The sequence below is a fragment of the Procambarus clarkii genome, chromosome 8, assembly GCF_040958095.1.
Source record: "Procambarus clarkii isolate CNS0578487 chromosome 8, FALCON_Pclarkii_2.0, whole genome shotgun sequence".
NCBI lineage: Eukaryota > Metazoa > Arthropoda > Malacostraca > Decapoda > Cambaridae > Procambarus > Procambarus clarkii.
Genome location: NC_091157.1, coordinates 20,541,200 through 20,559,261, shown reverse-complemented (window position 1 = coordinate 20,559,261; position 18,062 = coordinate 20,541,200). Strand labels below are relative to the sequence as shown.

At 47.9% G+C, this 18,062-nt stretch overlaps 1 protein-coding gene across 1 annotated transcript; it reads right to left on the bottom strand.

The window, feature by feature from the left end:
* Window positions 1-4,118: 4,118 nt before the first annotated feature.
* On the bottom strand, window positions 4,119-17,773 carry LOC138361813 (NAD-dependent protein deacylase Sirt4-like). Its single transcript, XM_069320930.1, is given in 7 exon segments — window positions 4,119-4,167; window positions 4,169-4,231; window positions 4,233-4,247; window positions 11,469-11,650; window positions 14,039-14,181; window positions 15,278-15,482; window positions 17,500-17,773. Coding segments are annotated over 7 exon segments (918 nt in total). The 5' UTR covers window positions 17,761-17,773.
* Between the last annotated feature and the right edge of the window lie 289 nt (window positions 17,774-18,062).

The following is an 18,062-nucleotide window of genomic DNA, read 5'->3' as shown; positions in this document are numbered from 1 at the left end:
TGTCGTCATTCTCTTTGGGGTGACGTTCTGACGAATACCCGGGGTCGCCTCCTTGAGCCGTTTCTCCTCTCTTCTTCCCTGTCTCTTCTGAATTCTGGTGAGCCCACTCATTTGGACTCTCGGACTCGCACCCTTTCTTGTCTTGATCTTTCTCTCTGCTCTTCTTCTCTTTACTTAGATTTCACGTGGCAGGTTCTTGATGACCTCCATGGAAGTGATCATTTCCCCATCCTTGTTTCCTTTTTCTCTTTTCGCCCTTCCCTCTGTTTCCCTAGGTGGCAGTTTGCTAAGGCGGACTGGACCCTTTATTTTCCCTCAGTGCTACTCTCTCTGACCTCTCCCTTCTGCCCCTCTCTCGCGCTCTCCTCCTTTTTCATGACACTGTCTTCAACGCTGCCCTCCGCTCTATTCCTCGCTCTTCCTCTCGGGGTCCACGGAAGTGCGTTCCCTGGTGGAATGCGGGCTGTGCTCGGGCTGTCCGCTGTAAGCGTGCAGCCTGGAAGAGGCACCGCCGTAGGCAGACGACCGATTCTTTTCTTTTCTTTCGGAAAGCGAGTGCGGTGGCCCGTAGGGCCATCCGTACGGCTAAACGTGAATGTTGGGCATCTTATGTCTCAACAATTACGTCCGAAACACCTCTGGCCCAGATCTGGAAGCGTATCCGCAAGATAACGGGTAAGTTCGTTCCCGATGTTTCACCGGTCCTTCACCTCCATGATACTCTTGTGGCGGACCCGTTGCAGGTCGCTTTCGAACTGGGTTCCCACTTTTCTTCTGTTAGCTCTGGTCTTCATCTTCCCCAATCTTTCCTTCTTCGTAAACCTGTCCTTGAGTCTCGTCCTTTAGATTTCTGCACTCATCTTCAGCTTCCCTATAATGATCCCTTCTCTCTCTCTGAACTTCGTTCTGCCCTGGCCCTCTGCGGTTCTACGGCGGCGGGCTCCGATGGTATTCATTATGAGATGCTTCGCCATCTCCCTCCGAGCACGTCTCAGTATTTACTGAGTCTGTATAATCGGATCTGGGAGTCGTCGTCAGTCCCTGAGGACTGGCTCGATGCCGTTGTCCTCCCTGTTCGCAAACCGGGGTCTCTGGGTACTTCCCCTAAGGACTTTCGCCCTATTGCTCTCACAAGTTGTGTCTGCAAACTCTTTGAACGTATGGTTAACGTTCGTCTGATGTGGTTCCTGGAACACCATCACCTCCTCTCCCCTTCTCAATTTGGTTTCCGCAAGTGCCGCAGCACGACAGATGTCCTGGTGAACTTGGAGGTCTATATTCGTACTGCTTTTGCTGCGAAGACCTCCGCTGTTGCCGTCCTTTTTGACCTAGAAAAGGCTTACGACACCACTTGGCGTTATCATATCCTATCTCAACTTCATTCTTTTGGCCTTCGTGGTCATCTCCCTCTCTTTCTCCGCAGCTTCCTCTCTCGTCGTTCCTTTCGGGTGCGCCTTGGTACCGCTCTCCTCCCTCTTTTCAGCAATACGAAGGTGTGCCCCAGGGTAGTGTTCTGAGCACTACTCTTTTTCTGGTTGCCCTCAATGGTCTTCTTTCCTCTCTTCCTTTTGGTGTCTTCTCCGCTCTCTATGTCGATGATCTTACCCTTTGTTGTCAGGGTGATGATTCGCCTCTCCTTCAAAGCCGGCTTCAACTTGCAATTGATGCCGTGTCGTCTTGGGCCACAGGTCATGGCTTCAATTCTCTACTTCTAAGACTTGTGCCATGACTTTTACGCGGAAACGGGTTGTTCTTCGTCCCTCTTTGTCACTTTATGGTCATCCCCTTGAATACAAAGATTCCGCGAAGCTTTTGGGGTTATTCCTTGACACTCGTTTGTCTTGGTCTCCCCATATCTCTTACCTCCGTGTTGAGTGCTCTAAGGCCCTTTCCCTCCTCTCGGGTCTTGTCCCATACTTCTTGGGGGCAGATAGGCGCACTCTCCTTGCTTTACATTCCTCTCTCGTCTGTCTAAGCTCGAATATGGTTGCCCTGCTTACTCGTCTGCTTCTCCTTCTACTCTTCGCCGTCTTGATGCTTTGCACCATACTGGGTTGCGCCTCAGTTCTGGTGCCTTTCGTTCGACTCCCATCCTTAGCTTATATGTTGACACTGGCTTCCTGTCTCTCCAGGACCGCCGTGATCGCTACTGTCTTCGCTATCTTGCGCGGTCATTGCAACATCCTTCCTCTCGCTCTGTCGTGCTTTAACTTTTACCCCTCCTGCGGTTCCTGTTCCTCTTCACCACCTCCCTCTTTCTGTCCGGTTATCTCGCCTACAGGATTCTCTCTCCGTTCGTATTTCTGATGTTTCTCCTCGTGTTGTTCCTTCTTTGCCCCCATGGAGGGTCCCTCTTCCGCGGTTTTGTACTTCCTTGACCCGTATCACTAAAGCTTTTACCCCTCCTACGGTTCTAAAACACCTTTTCCTCGAGCACTTTTCTTCTCACTCCCGCTCCGTTTCTGTCTTCACCGATGGGTCTAAGTCAGCGGACGGTGTTGGCTACTCTGTTGTTTTTCCTGATCGCACTTATATGTGTCGCTTGCCTCCGGAGACTAGCATCTTTACAGCGGAACTTTATGCTATTCTCTATGCTCTTCGTCTCCTGCTTTCTCGATGTCAGTCTTCCTTTGTGGTTGTTGTTGACTCTTGTAGTGCCCTCATGGCTCTCGGGTCCTTTAATCCGGTTCATCCAGTAGTTGTCGAGATCCAGCATTGGCTGTTTCTCGTTCACAGTAAATTTGTTGGTTGAGTTTTGTTGGGTTCCCAGCTATATTGGTGTGTCTTTAAATGAGCGTGCGGATGCTGCCGCTAAGGAAGCTGTCCGCTCTTGTCCCATCTCTCGTAAAGGCATTCCGTATTCCGACTTTTACCCGGTTATCCATTCCTCAGTCCTTACCCGTTGGCAGGCTTCTTGGTTGTCTGTTACTGGTAACAAGCTACGTACTCTTAAATGTTGTGTTTCCTCGTGGCCGTCCTCCTTCCACCGTAACCGGCGGTGGGAAACAGCTCTGGCGAGGTTGCGTATTGGCCATACTCGCTTAACCCGTGGTCACTTGATGGAGCGCCGCCCTGCTCCTTATTGTCCTAGTTGCATTGTCCCTCTTACGGTCGTGCATGTCCTTCTTGAATGTCCTGACTTCCAGGACGAGCGTGTGTCTTGCTTTCCGACCGCGCCTCGCGGTCACCTGTCCCTCGATAGAATTCTTGGTGACTCGGATACTTTTGATATCGTTCGCCTTATGCGTTTTTGTTCTCGTATTGGCATCCTTGGTGATATTTAGCGCCCTCTGATTATTTTGCGTATTTGATGGTGCTACATAGCCTTCCCGGTTTGGTGCCTTCTTTTGATAATTACTTACTTACTTGGCCTGGGTTTGTATTCTGGCCAGGGAGGATTTACTGGGTGCAAATACTTTACTGTAGCCTCTGTTTAACCAGGTGCTCCATTTTACTATTGGGTAATACTTGGTGGGGGTTGTATTCCGGGGAATATCGGGATTAAGGACTTGCCCGAAATGCCATGCATGCTAGTGGCTGTACAAGAATGTAAAACTGCTTGTATAGGGAAATAATAAGTGGGACAAAGGAGTCAAAGCTCAACCCCCATAAACACTACTAGGTGAGTACACTAGATATGAGAATGGAAAATTAAAAGTAAATGTCAAAAAAGGCATAAAACCTGGAAATTTAAAATTATCGTTCAAATTTGAGCAAGCAGGCTGTTCTGTTCAAGGTGATGACTTTTTATAGTGTTGTTCATTCAATGAGTTGAGGCTTTTTATTTAACCCAGCAGTGATTTGTACTGGTAAGCTTTCTAGGTGCCTTCCCTGGTGAGGTGGAGTGTTGCCTGCTCCCTACGTTTCTTCTGAGGGGGAACAGGTTCTGGCTCATGTACCTGGTAAGTCGAACTGAACTCCACAGCTGATGAGATCTAGTAATGGAGCAATCTTGGTGAGAGCCACAAGGGGCTCCCCCCAAGAAAAGTGACTCCATATGTACTTGGGACAGAAATGACTCAAATTATCTTCTGTACAAATTTTAATTCAAAAATTTTCTTAAATTTAAAAGATTACGTATGAGTTGCAATTCCTTTTTATATTTATAATAAGCTGTATCATACAATAAGCTGAGGTAACACTTCCCCACAGCGAGCATTGACATGGAGTGAGATGTTTGTCAGCACGTGTCGGCCCAATGTTGACTGTACCTATACGAATTCCTGACTGCTGCTTGCAGAATAAACCTGTTGGTAATGATACATATATACTAATTATTGAATGAAATGAAATGCTAATAACTGGGTGAGCACCAGTGGCTCCCTGAAGCTACTAACTCTGATAGCGTGCCATACTGTTGAATTATACTACTGCGTCCCATTGGTCACAGAATGCTATTGGCCTACTGGAGGCCAGAGCCAGAACTGGGCCCTCTCAGAGGCAGATAGAATGGTGGATTGTATGTACAGTGACACCTCGGCTTACTAATCCCCCCCCCTCCCCGCTCAGCTCGTTGTCGCCGTGTGGGGGCTTAGTGGGCGGCTGTGGAGTGTGATGCACCTTGGGACAGTCCTCTGTCCTTTTCTAGCCTTGTGCTCCTGCTGCCGTCCTCTCCAATTCTGCTGGGCATCTTTTCCTTTTCCTTCTGTTTCGTTTTTCTCCCCCCTCTTCTCCTATCTGCTTGCCGTTTCCTGCCGACCTTTTGCTCGTTCTGGTTCTTCCCTTGGACTTCTTCTATTTTGACGCCCGGGTGCTTGAGGAGGCATACTCTTGCACCCGTAGAACTGTAGTACCCGACGTCGAGAGCGAGGGGAACCTTTTATTGTCAATCCCCCTTCGTCACTGAACCCGATCTCGACGGACTGTCGGTTTCTTAAGGTGGCGTTTGTGGGGCGTATACTCACGACGCACCCCTAGGAGGCCCCGACAAGATCGGCGATAGCTTCTTGTTGGGTGTCCTGCCTCTAATTGTGGCTCCATGGTGGGTGTGGGGGCACATTCGTGAATGAATTCTTCTTTTCGTCAAGATGATAACCCCTGTTTCGGCTGCTTCTGGCTTACCTTCTCAGGCTCGTGGGGTGGGCGACCAAGCCCCCGAGTCGGTCCGTATTGGAAGACCGGGCTCTGTAGCCTCCGCTGCATTGGGCCCCGACCTTGCTCCTCCTTTGGCCTCTCTGACTCCTTCCCCTGGCTCCCCTCCCTCCTCTGTGGTTGGGTCGAGCCCCAAGCCCCCAGTGGTGACTACCTCGTCCCCTGGCGCGGCTCCTTCTCTAGTTGTAACTACTGCGCCTTTTAACCCCTCTCTCTCTGGGGGTTCTCGCCGCCGTCCTCGTCACGGCCGCCCTCGCTCGATTCCTTCCAGTTCTGCTACCTATCAAGCCTTGTTTGGTCCCGCTTCGTGGGCCAAATATTTTGATCTCCTCCCTCTTGATTCTGCGCCTCCTGACGATTTCTCCCTTCATCGACATCTCATTGATTCCGTGGATGCCTCCATTACTTTCAACCCCACTCGTCTCGGTACACGTATCGTTCCTGCTCCTTCTCAGGATGCTGCTTCCCGCTTGGCTGCCTTATCCTGCCTTGGTGAGACCCCCGTTCGGGTCTCGAAGAACGCTCAGTTGAATGCCAGTGTTGGCACTATTTTGCTCCCGCCCCATGTTGCAACCGGTGTTCGGGGCCTGCGCGACTGCCACGACGATATTCGACATATCCTCGCTGCCCAGGGCCATTCTATTCTCCAGGTGGACACGTTTACTCGTCCCCCTCGTGGTAATCGCCGTCAACCCCTCCGGGTTGTGAAGATTACCTTTGATGGTAGGACCCTTCCACCCTCTGTCATTCTTGCTGGTGCCAGGTGCTCTGTCCAGGAGTACATTCCTTCTCCTCGGCTCTGCAACAAGTGCTAGAGGTTTGGGCATGGTGCCCTCCGCTGCTCCGGGACTGTCTCTCTCTGTCCTTTGTGTGGTGGCGAAGGTCACTCTTAAGTCGGAGTGCACTACTCCCCAGGCTCGTTGCCTCAACTGCGGTGAGGCCCATCCTACCTTCTCCCGTGCGTGTGTCCATTACAAGCTTGAGGCAGTCGTCCTCAACCTGAAGCACCGGGAGCGTTTATCTTTTCCTGAGGCGAGGCGCCAGGTTCGCCGGCTCCCGCCTTATGCTAATATCTCTTATGCTCGCGTGTTGCGCTCTTCCTCTCCTCGTCCTTCCCGCCTTCATCAGACTCACAACCGTTTCCGGGCCTTGGACCCTGATGCGCCCACTGCCCCCCTCCTCTGTTCCTTTGGGTTCTCTCCCGAAGGATCCTCCTCCTGGTCCTCTGTCTGGGGTTCCCCTTCCTTCTACCCGGTCTGTCATGTCTTCTGTGTCTTCTTCCTCGTCCCCCTCCGATCTTCCTTCCCCATCCTCTCCCTCCATCTATCGGCTCTCCCCACCGCCTGTCGGTGCGGGCGCATGTCCATCGCTCTCCTAACGGCCGTCGTGTGTGCTCTCGTTCGGCTTCTCCTGTTGAGACACTGGAATCCGTTGCCCGGTACATAGTTGCTGGGACACCGGTCTCTTTAAGTCAGAAGCGTAAGCCTGGCTCCTCTCCTTCCTCTTCCCGGCGGGTAAGAAGGCTTCGCTTTCTTCCTCAGCTCCTCCTCCTGGCTCTGTTGCTCCTTCCCCTCCCGTTTCAGTGCTTGCGCCCCCTGTTCCTGCTATGGAGGTTTCTTTGGCCCCTGCTTCCCTTTCGGTTGCTGCTCTTGCTGGGGTGCGCTCCCCTCTTTCTACTCCCCCTCCTCCTGCTGCTGTCCTTGACGGCTCCTCTCCGTTGTCTCCTCCTCTTCCTCCTCCTCCTCCGGACCCTGCCCGCCCACCTCTGATCTGTTCTCCCATTTCCTTCCCTCCGTCTTTGCTCAGTTTACCCATGCCCCCTAACCCTAACTTTGCTGACCCTGATCCCGACCCTGATATTCTTTAACGTGCTCTGTTGCTCTTTCGCCTTTGTTTCTTCCTTGTTCTCTGTTTTTGTCCTTTCTCTTCTCGTCGTTGTCCATTCTTCAATGGAACGTTCGAGGTTATTACGCCAATTTCCTCGAACTCCAACTTCTGATTTCGCGGTTTTCGCCCCTTTGTGTCTGTCTCCAGGAGCCAATGCTTGGTGCTCGTCCTGGTCGTTTTCGTGGCTATTCCTTTCTCTCCCCCCCCCCCCAGCCATTGCTGGGGCTTCTAATTCTTCTGCTCTCTTGATTCGGGCTGATGTTCCCTTTTTTCCTTTACTTTTTCCTTCGCCTCTCCATTGTTCTGCTGCTCGTATCTTTGTGGGGAAATGGTACACAGTTTGTTCCATTTATCTCCCCCCGAGTGTCCCGCTCTCTCTTCCTGATTTGAAACACCTCCTGGACTCCTTGCCGGAGCCTGTGCTCCTGCTGGGTGACTTCAATTGTCGTCATTCTCTTTGGGGTGACGTTCTGACGAATACCCGGGGTCGCCTCCTTGAGCCGTTTCTCCTCTCTTCTTCCCTGTCTCTTCTGAATTCTGGTGAGCCCACTCATTTGGACTCTCGGACTCGCACCCTTTCTTGTCTTGATCTTTCTCTCTGCTCTTCTTCTCTTTACTTAGATTTCACGTGGCAGGTTCTTGATGACCTCCATGGAAGTGATCATTTCCCCATCCTTGTTCCTTTTTCTCTTTTCGCCCTTCCCTCTCTTTCCCTAAGTGGCAGTTTGCTAAGGCAGACTGGACCCTATTTACCCTCAGTGCTGCTCTCCCTGACCTCTCCCTTCTGCCTCTCTCTCGCGCTCTCCTCCTTTTTCATGACACTGTCTTCAACGCTGCCCTCCGCTCTATTCCTCGTTCTTCCTCTCGGGGTCCACGGAAGTGCGTTCCCTGGTGGAATGCGGACTGTGCTCGGGCTGTCCGCTGTAAGCGTGCAGCCTGGAAGAGGCACCGCCGTAGGCAGACGACCGATTCTTTTCTTTCGGAAAGCGAGTGCGGTGGCCCGTAGGGCCATCCGTACGGCTAAACGTGAATGTTGGGCATCTTATGTCTCAACAATTACGTCCGAGACCCCTCTGGCCCAGATCTGGAAGCATATCCGCAAGATAGCGGGTAAGTTCGTTCCCGATGTTTCACCGGTCCTTCACCTCCATGATACTCTTGTGGCGGACCCGTTGCAGGTCGCTTCCGAACTGGGTTCCCACTTTTCTTCTGTTAGCTCTGGTCTTCATCTTCCCCAATCTTTCCTTCTTCGTAAACCTGTCCTTGAGTCTCGTCCTTTAGATTTCTGCACTCATCTTCAGCTTCCCTATAATGATCCCCTCTCTCTCTCTGAACTTCGTTCTGCTCTGGCCCTCTGCGGTTCTACGGCGGCGGGCTCCGATGGTATTCATTATGAGATGCTTCGCCATCTCCCTCCGAGCACGTCTCAGTATTTACTGAGTCTGTATAATCGGATCTGGGAGTCGTCGTCAGTCCCTGAGGACTGGCTCGATGCCGTTGTCCTCCCTGTTCGCAAACCGGGGTCTCTGGGTACTTCCCCTAAGGACTTTCGCTCTATTGCTCTCACGAGTTGTGTCTGCAAACTCTTTGAACGTATGGTTAACGTTCGTCTGATGTGGTTCCTGGAACACCATCACCTCCTCTCCCCTTCTCAATTTGGTTTCCGCAAGTGGCGCAGCACGACAGATGTTCTGGTAAACTTGGAGGTCTATATTCGTACTGCTTTTGCTGCGAAGACCTCCGTTGTTGCCGTCCTTTTTGACCTAGAAAAGGCTTACGACACCACTTGGCGTTATCATATCCTATCTCAACTTCATTCTTTTGGCCTTCGTGGTCATATCCCTCTCTTTCTCCGCAGCTTCCTCTCTCGTCGTTCCTTTCGGGTGCGCCTTGGTACCGCTCTCTCTCCCTCTTTTCAGCAATACCAAGGTGTGCCCCAGGGTAGTGTTCTGAGCACTACTCTTTTTCTTGTTGCCCTCAATGGTCTTCTTTCCTCTCTTCCTTCTGGTGTCTTCTCCGCTCTCTATGTCGATGATCTTACCCTTTGTTGTCAGGGTGATGATTCGCCTCTCCTTCAACGCCGGCTTCAACTTGCAATTGATGCCGTGTCGTCTTGGGCCACAGGTCATGGCTTCAAGTTCTCTACTTCTAAGACTTGTGCCATGACTTTTACGCGGAAACGGGTTGTTCTTCGTCCCTCTTTGTCACTTTATGGTCATCCCCTTGAATACAAAGATTCCGCGAAGCTTTTGGGGTTATTCCTTGACACTCGTTTGTCTTGGTCTCCCCATATCTCTTTCCTCCGTGTTGAGTGCTCTAAGGCCCTTACCCTCCTTCGGGTCTTGTCCCATACTTCTTGGGGGGCAGATAGGCGCACTCTCTTTGCTTTACATTCCTCTCTCGTCCTGTCTAAGCTCGATTATGGTTGCCCTGCTTACTCGTCTGCTTCTCCTTCTACTCTTCGCCGTCTTGATGCTTTGCACCATACTGGGTTGCGCCTCAGTTCTGGTGCCTTTCGTTCGACTCCCATCCTTAGCTTATATGTTGACACTGGCTTCCTGTCTCTCCAGGACCGCCGTGATCGCTACTGTCTTCGCTATCTTGCGCGGTCCTTGCAACATCCTTCCTCTCCCCTCTGTCGTGCTTTAACTTTTACCCCTCCTGCGGTTCCTGTTCCTCTTCACCACCTCCCTCTTTCTGTCCGGTTATCTCGCCTACAGGATTCTCTCTCCGTTCGTATTTCTGATGTTTCTCCTCGTGTTGTTCCTTCTTTGCCCCCGTGGAGGGTCCCTCTTCCGCGGTTTTGTACTTCCTTGACCCGTATCACTAAAGCTTTTACCCCTCCTACGGTTCTAAAACGCCTTTTCCTCGAGCACTTTTCTTCTCACTCCCGCTCCGTTTCTGGCTTCACCGATGGGTCTAAGTCAGCGGACGGTGTTGGCTACTCTGTTGTTTTTCCTGATCGCACTTATATGTGTCGCTTGCCTCCGGAGACTAGCATCTTTACAGCGGAACTTTATGCTATTCTCTATGCTCTTCGTTTCTTGCTTTCTCGTTGTCAGTCTTCCTTTGTTGTTGTTGTTGACTCTCGTAGTGCCCACATGGCTCTAGGGTCCTTTAATCCGGTTCATCCAGTAGTTGTCGAGATCCAGCATTGGCTGTTTCTCGTTCACAGTAAATTTAAATCGGTTGAGTTTTGTTGGGTTCCCAGCCATATTGGTGTGTCTTTAAATGAGCGTGCGGATGCTGCCGCTAAGGAAGCTGTCCGCTCTTGTCCCATCTCTCGTAAAGGCATTCCGTATTCCGACTTTTACCCGGTTATCCATTCCTCAGTCCTTACCCGTTGGCAGGCTTCTTGGTTGTCTGTTACTGGTAACAAGCTACGTACTCTTAAATGTTGTGTTTCCTCGTGGCCGTCCTCCTTCCACCGTAACCGGCGGTGAGAAACAGCTCTGGCGAGGTTGCGTATTGGCCATACTCGCTTAACCCATGGTCACTTGATGGAGCGCCGCCCTGTTCCTTATTGTCCTAGTTGCATTGTCCCTCTTACGGTCGTGCATGTCCTTCTTGAATGTCCTGACTTCCAGGACGAGCGTGTGTCTTGCTTTCCGACCGCCCCTCGCGGTCACCTGTCCCTCGATAGAATTCTTGGTGACTCGAATACTTTTGATATCATTCGCCTTATGCGTTTTTGTTCTCGTATTGGCATCCTTGGTGATATTTAGCGCCCTCTGATTATTTTGCGTATTTGATGGTGCTACATAGCCTTCCCGGTTTGGTGCCTTCATTTGATAATTACTTAATTACTTACTAATGCCCCTCTTTACGAACTTTTCAGGTTACGAGCCCAATTTCTTCGTAAAATCTGAATTGGGTTACGAACTTTGCATTGGCTAACGTTTGTTGATACGCGTATGGCCGACCTAGCACATGGTGGCATGGCGATCGCACCTCAGTTTACCAGTGCCTCCTGCCTAGTGATAATTGCACCTGAATTTTTTGTAAAGAATTCCAGATTTTTGGAAATTTAGTTACAAGTAACTTTTGTAATTATCATGAAGTCTGAAATTGGGGATATATTTTTTGTAGAGTTTTTAGCAGTTTTTCAATGTTTTGTAAAATTAGTTTTTGAAAGAAACAGGGATAGGGGAGAAGGATAAGAGAAGAGAGGGAAGAGATGTTGTGGAGAGGGGGAATGTTTGGGTAGAGGGGAGGAGACAGGGAATGTTGGAGGAGAGAGGGTGAGAATGCTGTATGGAGAAGGGAGGAGAGGGGAATGTTGGGGAGAGAGGAGGAGAGGAGAGGGGAAATGTTAGTGGAGAGAAGGAATGTTGGGGGAGAGGAGGGGAAGAGGTGTGAAGTGAGAAACCTGAGCACAGTGGGGTACCCCATCTACTGGCTAACATGCAAACTTTACACTAGCACTTAAAAGTATGCAGTGTCACACTCAAAAATTTACTTTACTACTTTACTCAAAAACAGAAACCTACCTGTAACCTGAATAAACAAACAATGATGATCCAAGTTCTAACAGTCCATCACAGGTGGCCAATTCTTGCTGAATTTCGTTCGCACGACTTCTTGGAACATTATCACCAAAGAATACTATATCAGGCTTCATGATTCCTCCACATTGCTCACAAGGAGGTACTTGAAAATTATTTACTTCTTCCTGTAAAATTTCTGAAAACAAATATTTTTCACTACTTCATACATTTAAAATAGACTAATATAAAAATTACCCTCTAAGGAATTAAATTGGATGAAACCCTCATAAGCAGGCATAAAAGAGAATTCTACAAAACTTAAAATATCTAGTGAAGAATTGATAAAAGTTGAATTGCTCTCACAGAGCTCGTGAGAAGAGTGGGGAAGGGGAATTGCTGTGAAGATTTATAATTCATAAAAATTCATTGTGTTGGGGACAGGAAGCCAGAGTGTATTAACACATGTTAGACTTTTATCGAGATTTCCCCCCCCCCTTCCCAAAGGCCAAATTATTGACCACACCCAGGATGCAACCCCACAACAAGCTGACTAACTCCTGGGTATCTGCTCACTGCTAGGTGAACAGAGGCATTAGGTGAAAGGAAATGTGCCCAACCATTTCTGTCCCACCAGGGATTTTAACCTGGAATTCTCGATTGTGTATGTCAAGAACGAACCTGACTGTACTACCAGGACGTGTATCTTCGTGACTGATGAGGAATATTTAATTTTATTAAGGATGTGATTTGTGATAAGAAAATGCTTATTTATCTCTTATATACTAAATAATGTGAAGCGGAATGAAATGCACTTTTCTTTGTGGCCACTGATTGCTATTCAGAGCCATAGTCACAACTGACATTCAGAGCAACAATCTACTTGCTAATGGTCCAGGACGGACCAAAACATCGTTGTCTCTTCATTTTCTGGTGTGTAGTTTGGTCATCACATCTTCAGCCACGTTAATGTGACTCATCGCCTGCGCACACAGCCATAGCCCACTATACAGTTACTAATATGCTAGGCTCTTATTGACTTTCTGCCCCACCCAGATAAATAACTTGTCAAATGGTCATGTTACATTGTCCAGGGGTGAGAGGCAGTGGAGAACGTACCTCAGTCCACCACAGTTTAAAAGCGGCTTGCTAACACCAAAAGAACACATCGCACCACTCAAAAACCTTTCCAAACAATTTCTTAGGACCTCTAAGAAGGCCAATGATAGTTCTGAAGTACAGTACCTAATTAGAAACTACCTAGCAGGCACCATTGGTGTAAAATAACTAAAGTGACATGCTACCCAGTGTGCAACATCAGTTGTTTTCAACCAATGGTGCACACTGGGTAATGTCTACATTAACAACCAAGTGACAGCACTAGGGGGCGCTGGTGGCTGAGTGGACAGCACACTGGATACTTAGTCCTCTGGTCCTGTGGTCCCGGGTTCGATTCCCGGTGCTGGCATAAACAGATGGGCAGAGTTTCTTTCACCCTGATGACTCTGTTACCTAGCAGTAAATAGGTACTGTACATGGGAGTTAGTCAGCTGTTATGGGCAGCTTCCTGGGTAAGGTGTGTGTGTGTGTGTGAGGAAAAAAAATAGGTAGTAATAGTTGAGAGATGAGCCGAAAGAGCAGAGCTCAACCCCTGCAAGCACAACTAGGTGAATACTAGCTAGTACAACTGGATCGAGGAAGGTGGCCATCCACACTTCAAGACCCAGCCCCACAAGCAAACAAGGAAGAAGTACTGCTCAGAAAAGGTCACGTCCTTCCACTTAACACCAGCAAAACTACATCACTTCGACAACATGGGAAATATCATGTGAAAAGGGAAAAAATTAACTGTTGAATGGAATGGATAGTGTCCAAACCTATCATGCACCACCACCAGGCCTCGTGTATCATTCGTTCATGAAGTGATACACGAAATTTGAACAGATAAAATAGACACATCCCTGCAGGACAGAGTCCAAAAAAGATAACCAATACTTATCTGAAAATCAGGACCTGAAGGATAGTGGTGAACGGAAAAAGCATTACTCACACCAGATGAATGACTGAGGGTTATTGTCGGTTGACCCTCCAGGCTTCCTGGAGCCCTGTCTGGTGGCAGGGAAGAATAACTAATGACAATAGCTAGCAGTGGTGACAAGCGGCGGCAATAGCAACAGTAGCTAGCTTATGATCGTTCTCATATTTTTTCAATTGTGCTTATATTTCTTATGTTTGTTGTGTTTATATTATTTGTATAATATTCACCCTTAAAGTTGCTTGTTTTGGAGTGTTCTACCTTTCTTGTGGTTTTCTCTTGGCGGGAGTTCATCTAGTATCCCAGACTCTGCATTTCTATTGAGTGACCAGATTCTGTTTCTGGTCTCCAGTAGGCTTTTATGGCTTGTGCAAAAACCAGGTGGGGAATGGTATGCTGGAAGCTAATTACATAGTTATCTTCTGGAAGTCAACGAGTGACAAACCCAGAATATATATATATATAAACTGGAAATAAAGTAGAAATAAGTACTGTAATAAGGAAAAAACAAAAAAGCAAGAAGAGTGATTATACAGTATACCATAGTGAGTTCAACATCTCCATCAGGTCGTATTTCCAGGGACACCGCAGACATATGTTGGTTACTTTCTCTCAATTTACTTTGGTAGGTGTGACGAGCGACCATATGGTTGCAGGTCATGCATATCACGTTGAACGCTGTACCTGTTGGCAAAAAAACACCATTGAATGTAATGACACACCATTTTCTGGGTGAGCCCTGGAGGCTTCCTGAGGCTATTGAATCAATATATGATATATTAGTTCAATTGGAGTTCAACCTACCGGGGACCACGAGCCATAACCTGGCCCCCCCTCAGAGAGGTACAGGGAGCAATGGCCTATGGAAACCCCCCCATGTGGTTGGGAGCATTCCATGTCTGCCATCAACCGTGGTTAGGCACCCAGACAGGTAGGCTTGCTTTTTTCTTTGGGGGGAAATTCTGCCTCTTTGTTCAGTCTTCGGTTGCAATTTCTTACCAAGTGTGGGTCTGTTTTATTATGCCTACCTTTCTGGGCGCCTGATCCCGGTTGTTGGCAGACATGGAATGCTCCCAACCACATGGGGGGGTTTCCATAGGCCATTGCTCCCTGTGCCTCTCTGAGGGGGGGCCAGGTCCTGGCTCATCTTCTCTGGTTGGCTGAACTCCAATTGACTGATTCTCCCGAGTAATATTTCGTATATATTAGCCTGATAGCTCCAGGGAACCGAAGGGGCTCTCCACAGAAAATGTCCCTAACTGAGATTTAATGTAAAATAGCATTTTCTGTTAAATCATTAAGATTACATTTGTTAATGTAATGCCATATACATAATTCCTAACAATTGTCTCTTATTCAATTCCTATCTCACTTTCAATAATATGAGTGGTAGCTGAATATAATGAGTCGATGCTACAGCTGGGCGTGGACACATGCTGCAGCTCTTGCATCAGTTATATGACCTCTGTTCTATATATATTTAAGTGCTATAAATTGCTATAAATGAACAACTGTATAATCTGACAATTTCAAATTGACAAACTAGAGCCCTTTCCTGATGACTCCAAAGCACCAGAGCAAAATACCAGAAGGCATACAGGCCACAAATAGAGATGTACAATATTTTGAATATATGCACCCATTCTTCTACACGTGCCAATATTGAAATCTTCACTACAGTCAGCTACATCTTATTTAAACACTGGTATCTGAGAGAATACACAAACCGACAGGGAATTTAAACATGCCACATTAAAAAAAAAATTACGCCGCAAATTACCATGAAGTTCATGAACCTTGCAACTTCCTGCCTTGTGATGTAATCGATCAACATTCTGGGTTACAATACAGTGAATTTTTCCTCTCCTCTCCCACTCAGCTAGAGTTGTGTGTGATATATTTGGTTTAAAGGATGAGAATCGTGGCCATCCCATGTAATTTCTTGCCCAGTAGCTCTGCCGAGCTTTAGATGATTCCATGAAGTGCTGGAAAATTTATAAATTTAGAGGTGAGGAAATATACTGCACTTTTCTTTCATAAAATAAACAACTGATCTACTAAGAACAGAACCTAGCGAAATGAAATGCCTCTTTCTGACATTACTGTGCTAGCCCCCCTTAACATTGCCACTGAAACCTCTAGGACAATGTTAAGGGGGGGGGGGGCTAGAACAACTAACTAAACTCTTAACGTAAACTTAAACTAACTAAAGAAAGATGCCGAAGAAATATAAGAAAATTCATTTTCGCAAACAGAGTGGTAGACGGTTGGAACAAGTGAGAAGATGGTGGAGGTCAATACCTTCAGTAGCTTAAAAGCATTATATGACAAAGAGTGCTGGGTAGACGGGACACCACAAGCGTAGCTCTCATCCTGTAAATACACTTAGGAAATTACAGTTAGGTAATTAAAAAAAAATTATCCTTAATTTTGAAAAATACATAATATCCAGGGGGGTTTCACAAAAAACCAGCATTGAATGTAATGAAACACCATTTTTTGGGTGAGCTCCATCAGCTCCCAGAAGCTATTGGACTGATATATGCTACATTAGTCTGGGACTTCAGTCACATGGAGTTCTTACCTACCGGAAACCACGAGCCAAAACCTGGTTCCTTCAGAGAGGTGCAGGGAGCAATGGCCTATGAGAACACCACTCTTTGAGAGTATATTCGTGTCTGCCATCGAGCGGGTAAGGCACCCAGAAAGGTAGGCATCGCAAAACAAACCACTACTGGTAGAACGAACGGAGTCCAAGAACTCTCCCCAAAAAAACTATGCAACAAGCAAAACGTTATCAAACTGATGCACTGCTCGTTTGCACCCCGCTATCACCCGGGAGAGGGATGGGAGCAGCCCCCCCCCCCCCTGAACTGGGGGGGGCTGCTCGCCCCTCAGTTCGGAGACCGAGCAAACAAAAAGAAAAATTGGCAACCGGAGGGTGTCAGGGAGCCTCCGTGGCTCACCCAGAAAATGGAGTTTCACTACATTCAAAACAAAGGTTTTCTGTGGGGAGCTTTGTTGGCTCCCTGAAGCTAGATACCCACAGATAAGTAAGCAGGAACTTACCCGGGAGGCGGCCGTGCCGTGTCCCTCAGGATGAAGACGAGACAGCTGGCCACGATAGGCACCCCAAAGCCACACAGGCTCACTGAGGACCCAGAACATTAACCAAATAATGGGCGGCCAGGATCCTGTTCGAACGCCAAAATCCCCGTGCACGAATGTCAACCCAAGACATGTTACCAATGACCGCAGCAAGAGCTGCAAACTTCCGAACATCATGGGCACGAGGGTAGACTGCAGGCTGGCTAGACTTAATAACCCTGAGGACAACCTGAGAGACCCGAGCCTTGGAACAGAGAACAAAGGAAACCAGGTCCATCTAAAGTGCATCCACAGACACAGAAGCAGTGGTACGCAGGTAGCGGCAAAAAGTTGCCACCGGACACAAAACATGAAGCACCCCCGGCATGACCAACCAAGCATCGACAACCCACGGACCCCTTTGGAAGCCAGCCATCTCATTCTTCACCAGAAAAGAAGAAGACAGCTGCATGAAGCTCACCGACCCATCCCCCAGAGACCAAAGCCAACAAAAACAAAGCAGGCTGTCCCTATCTCTCATCTTCATCCACCTTATATGCAGGCTGTCCCTTCCTCTCTCATCTTCATCCACCTTATATGTAGGCTGTCCCTTCCTCTCTCACTTCATCCACCTTATATGCAGGATGTCCCTTACTCTCTCATCTTCATCCACCTTATATGCTCACTGTCCACCTCTCACTTTCGTACACCTTATGTGCAGGCTGTCCTTTCCTCTCTCTCCTTCATGTACCTAATGGGATCTTTGGGACTGCAAACTCATAAACAAATGGTAGTTGACTGTCAATGCACATTTTTCACATCTAAAATATTAAAATAGTAAATAAAGTCTGCTGAGACAAGGCTATGTAACCTTATGTCTTTGATGGAATAAGAATGTGCTATGATAAAGCTTACCTTAATCTGCACAGGTCTTTTGGTGCTAGTTGCATATAAACCTACTCTTTTTGAGCGGTAGTCTGGAATGCCACTCTCTGTCGAGATGCCTGCTCCAGTCAGCACAAACAACTTCTTAGTACTGTTGATAAACTCTTGCATCTGGGCCAGTGCCCAATCCTGACATGGGCTGTGCTTTGGAACAAAGCCATACTGGGCACACCCCCTCCTGAGGATTCTATATTGTTGAGATCCAACCAAAACACTGCTTTTCTTGAACATTTTAGTCACTGACTTTAATATGATGTACAGTATTGTCATACAGTACTGGGAGTGGAAGTTACAGGCACATAATGCAGCTTGGAATACAGCGAGTTACTTCCATCTTCATTTAGATATCCCAGTTCTTTACCTATACATCACACCTGGCCTGGAAACAACTAATTTTAGAGCATAATCAGGATACATTAAATTGACAATCTAATACTGTTCAAGCAATAGCCTGCATCTTTTAATACAGTATTTTCATATATACAATATTTTGTAAGCTGGTTTACAAACTCAATGGCTGTATTATATCCTAG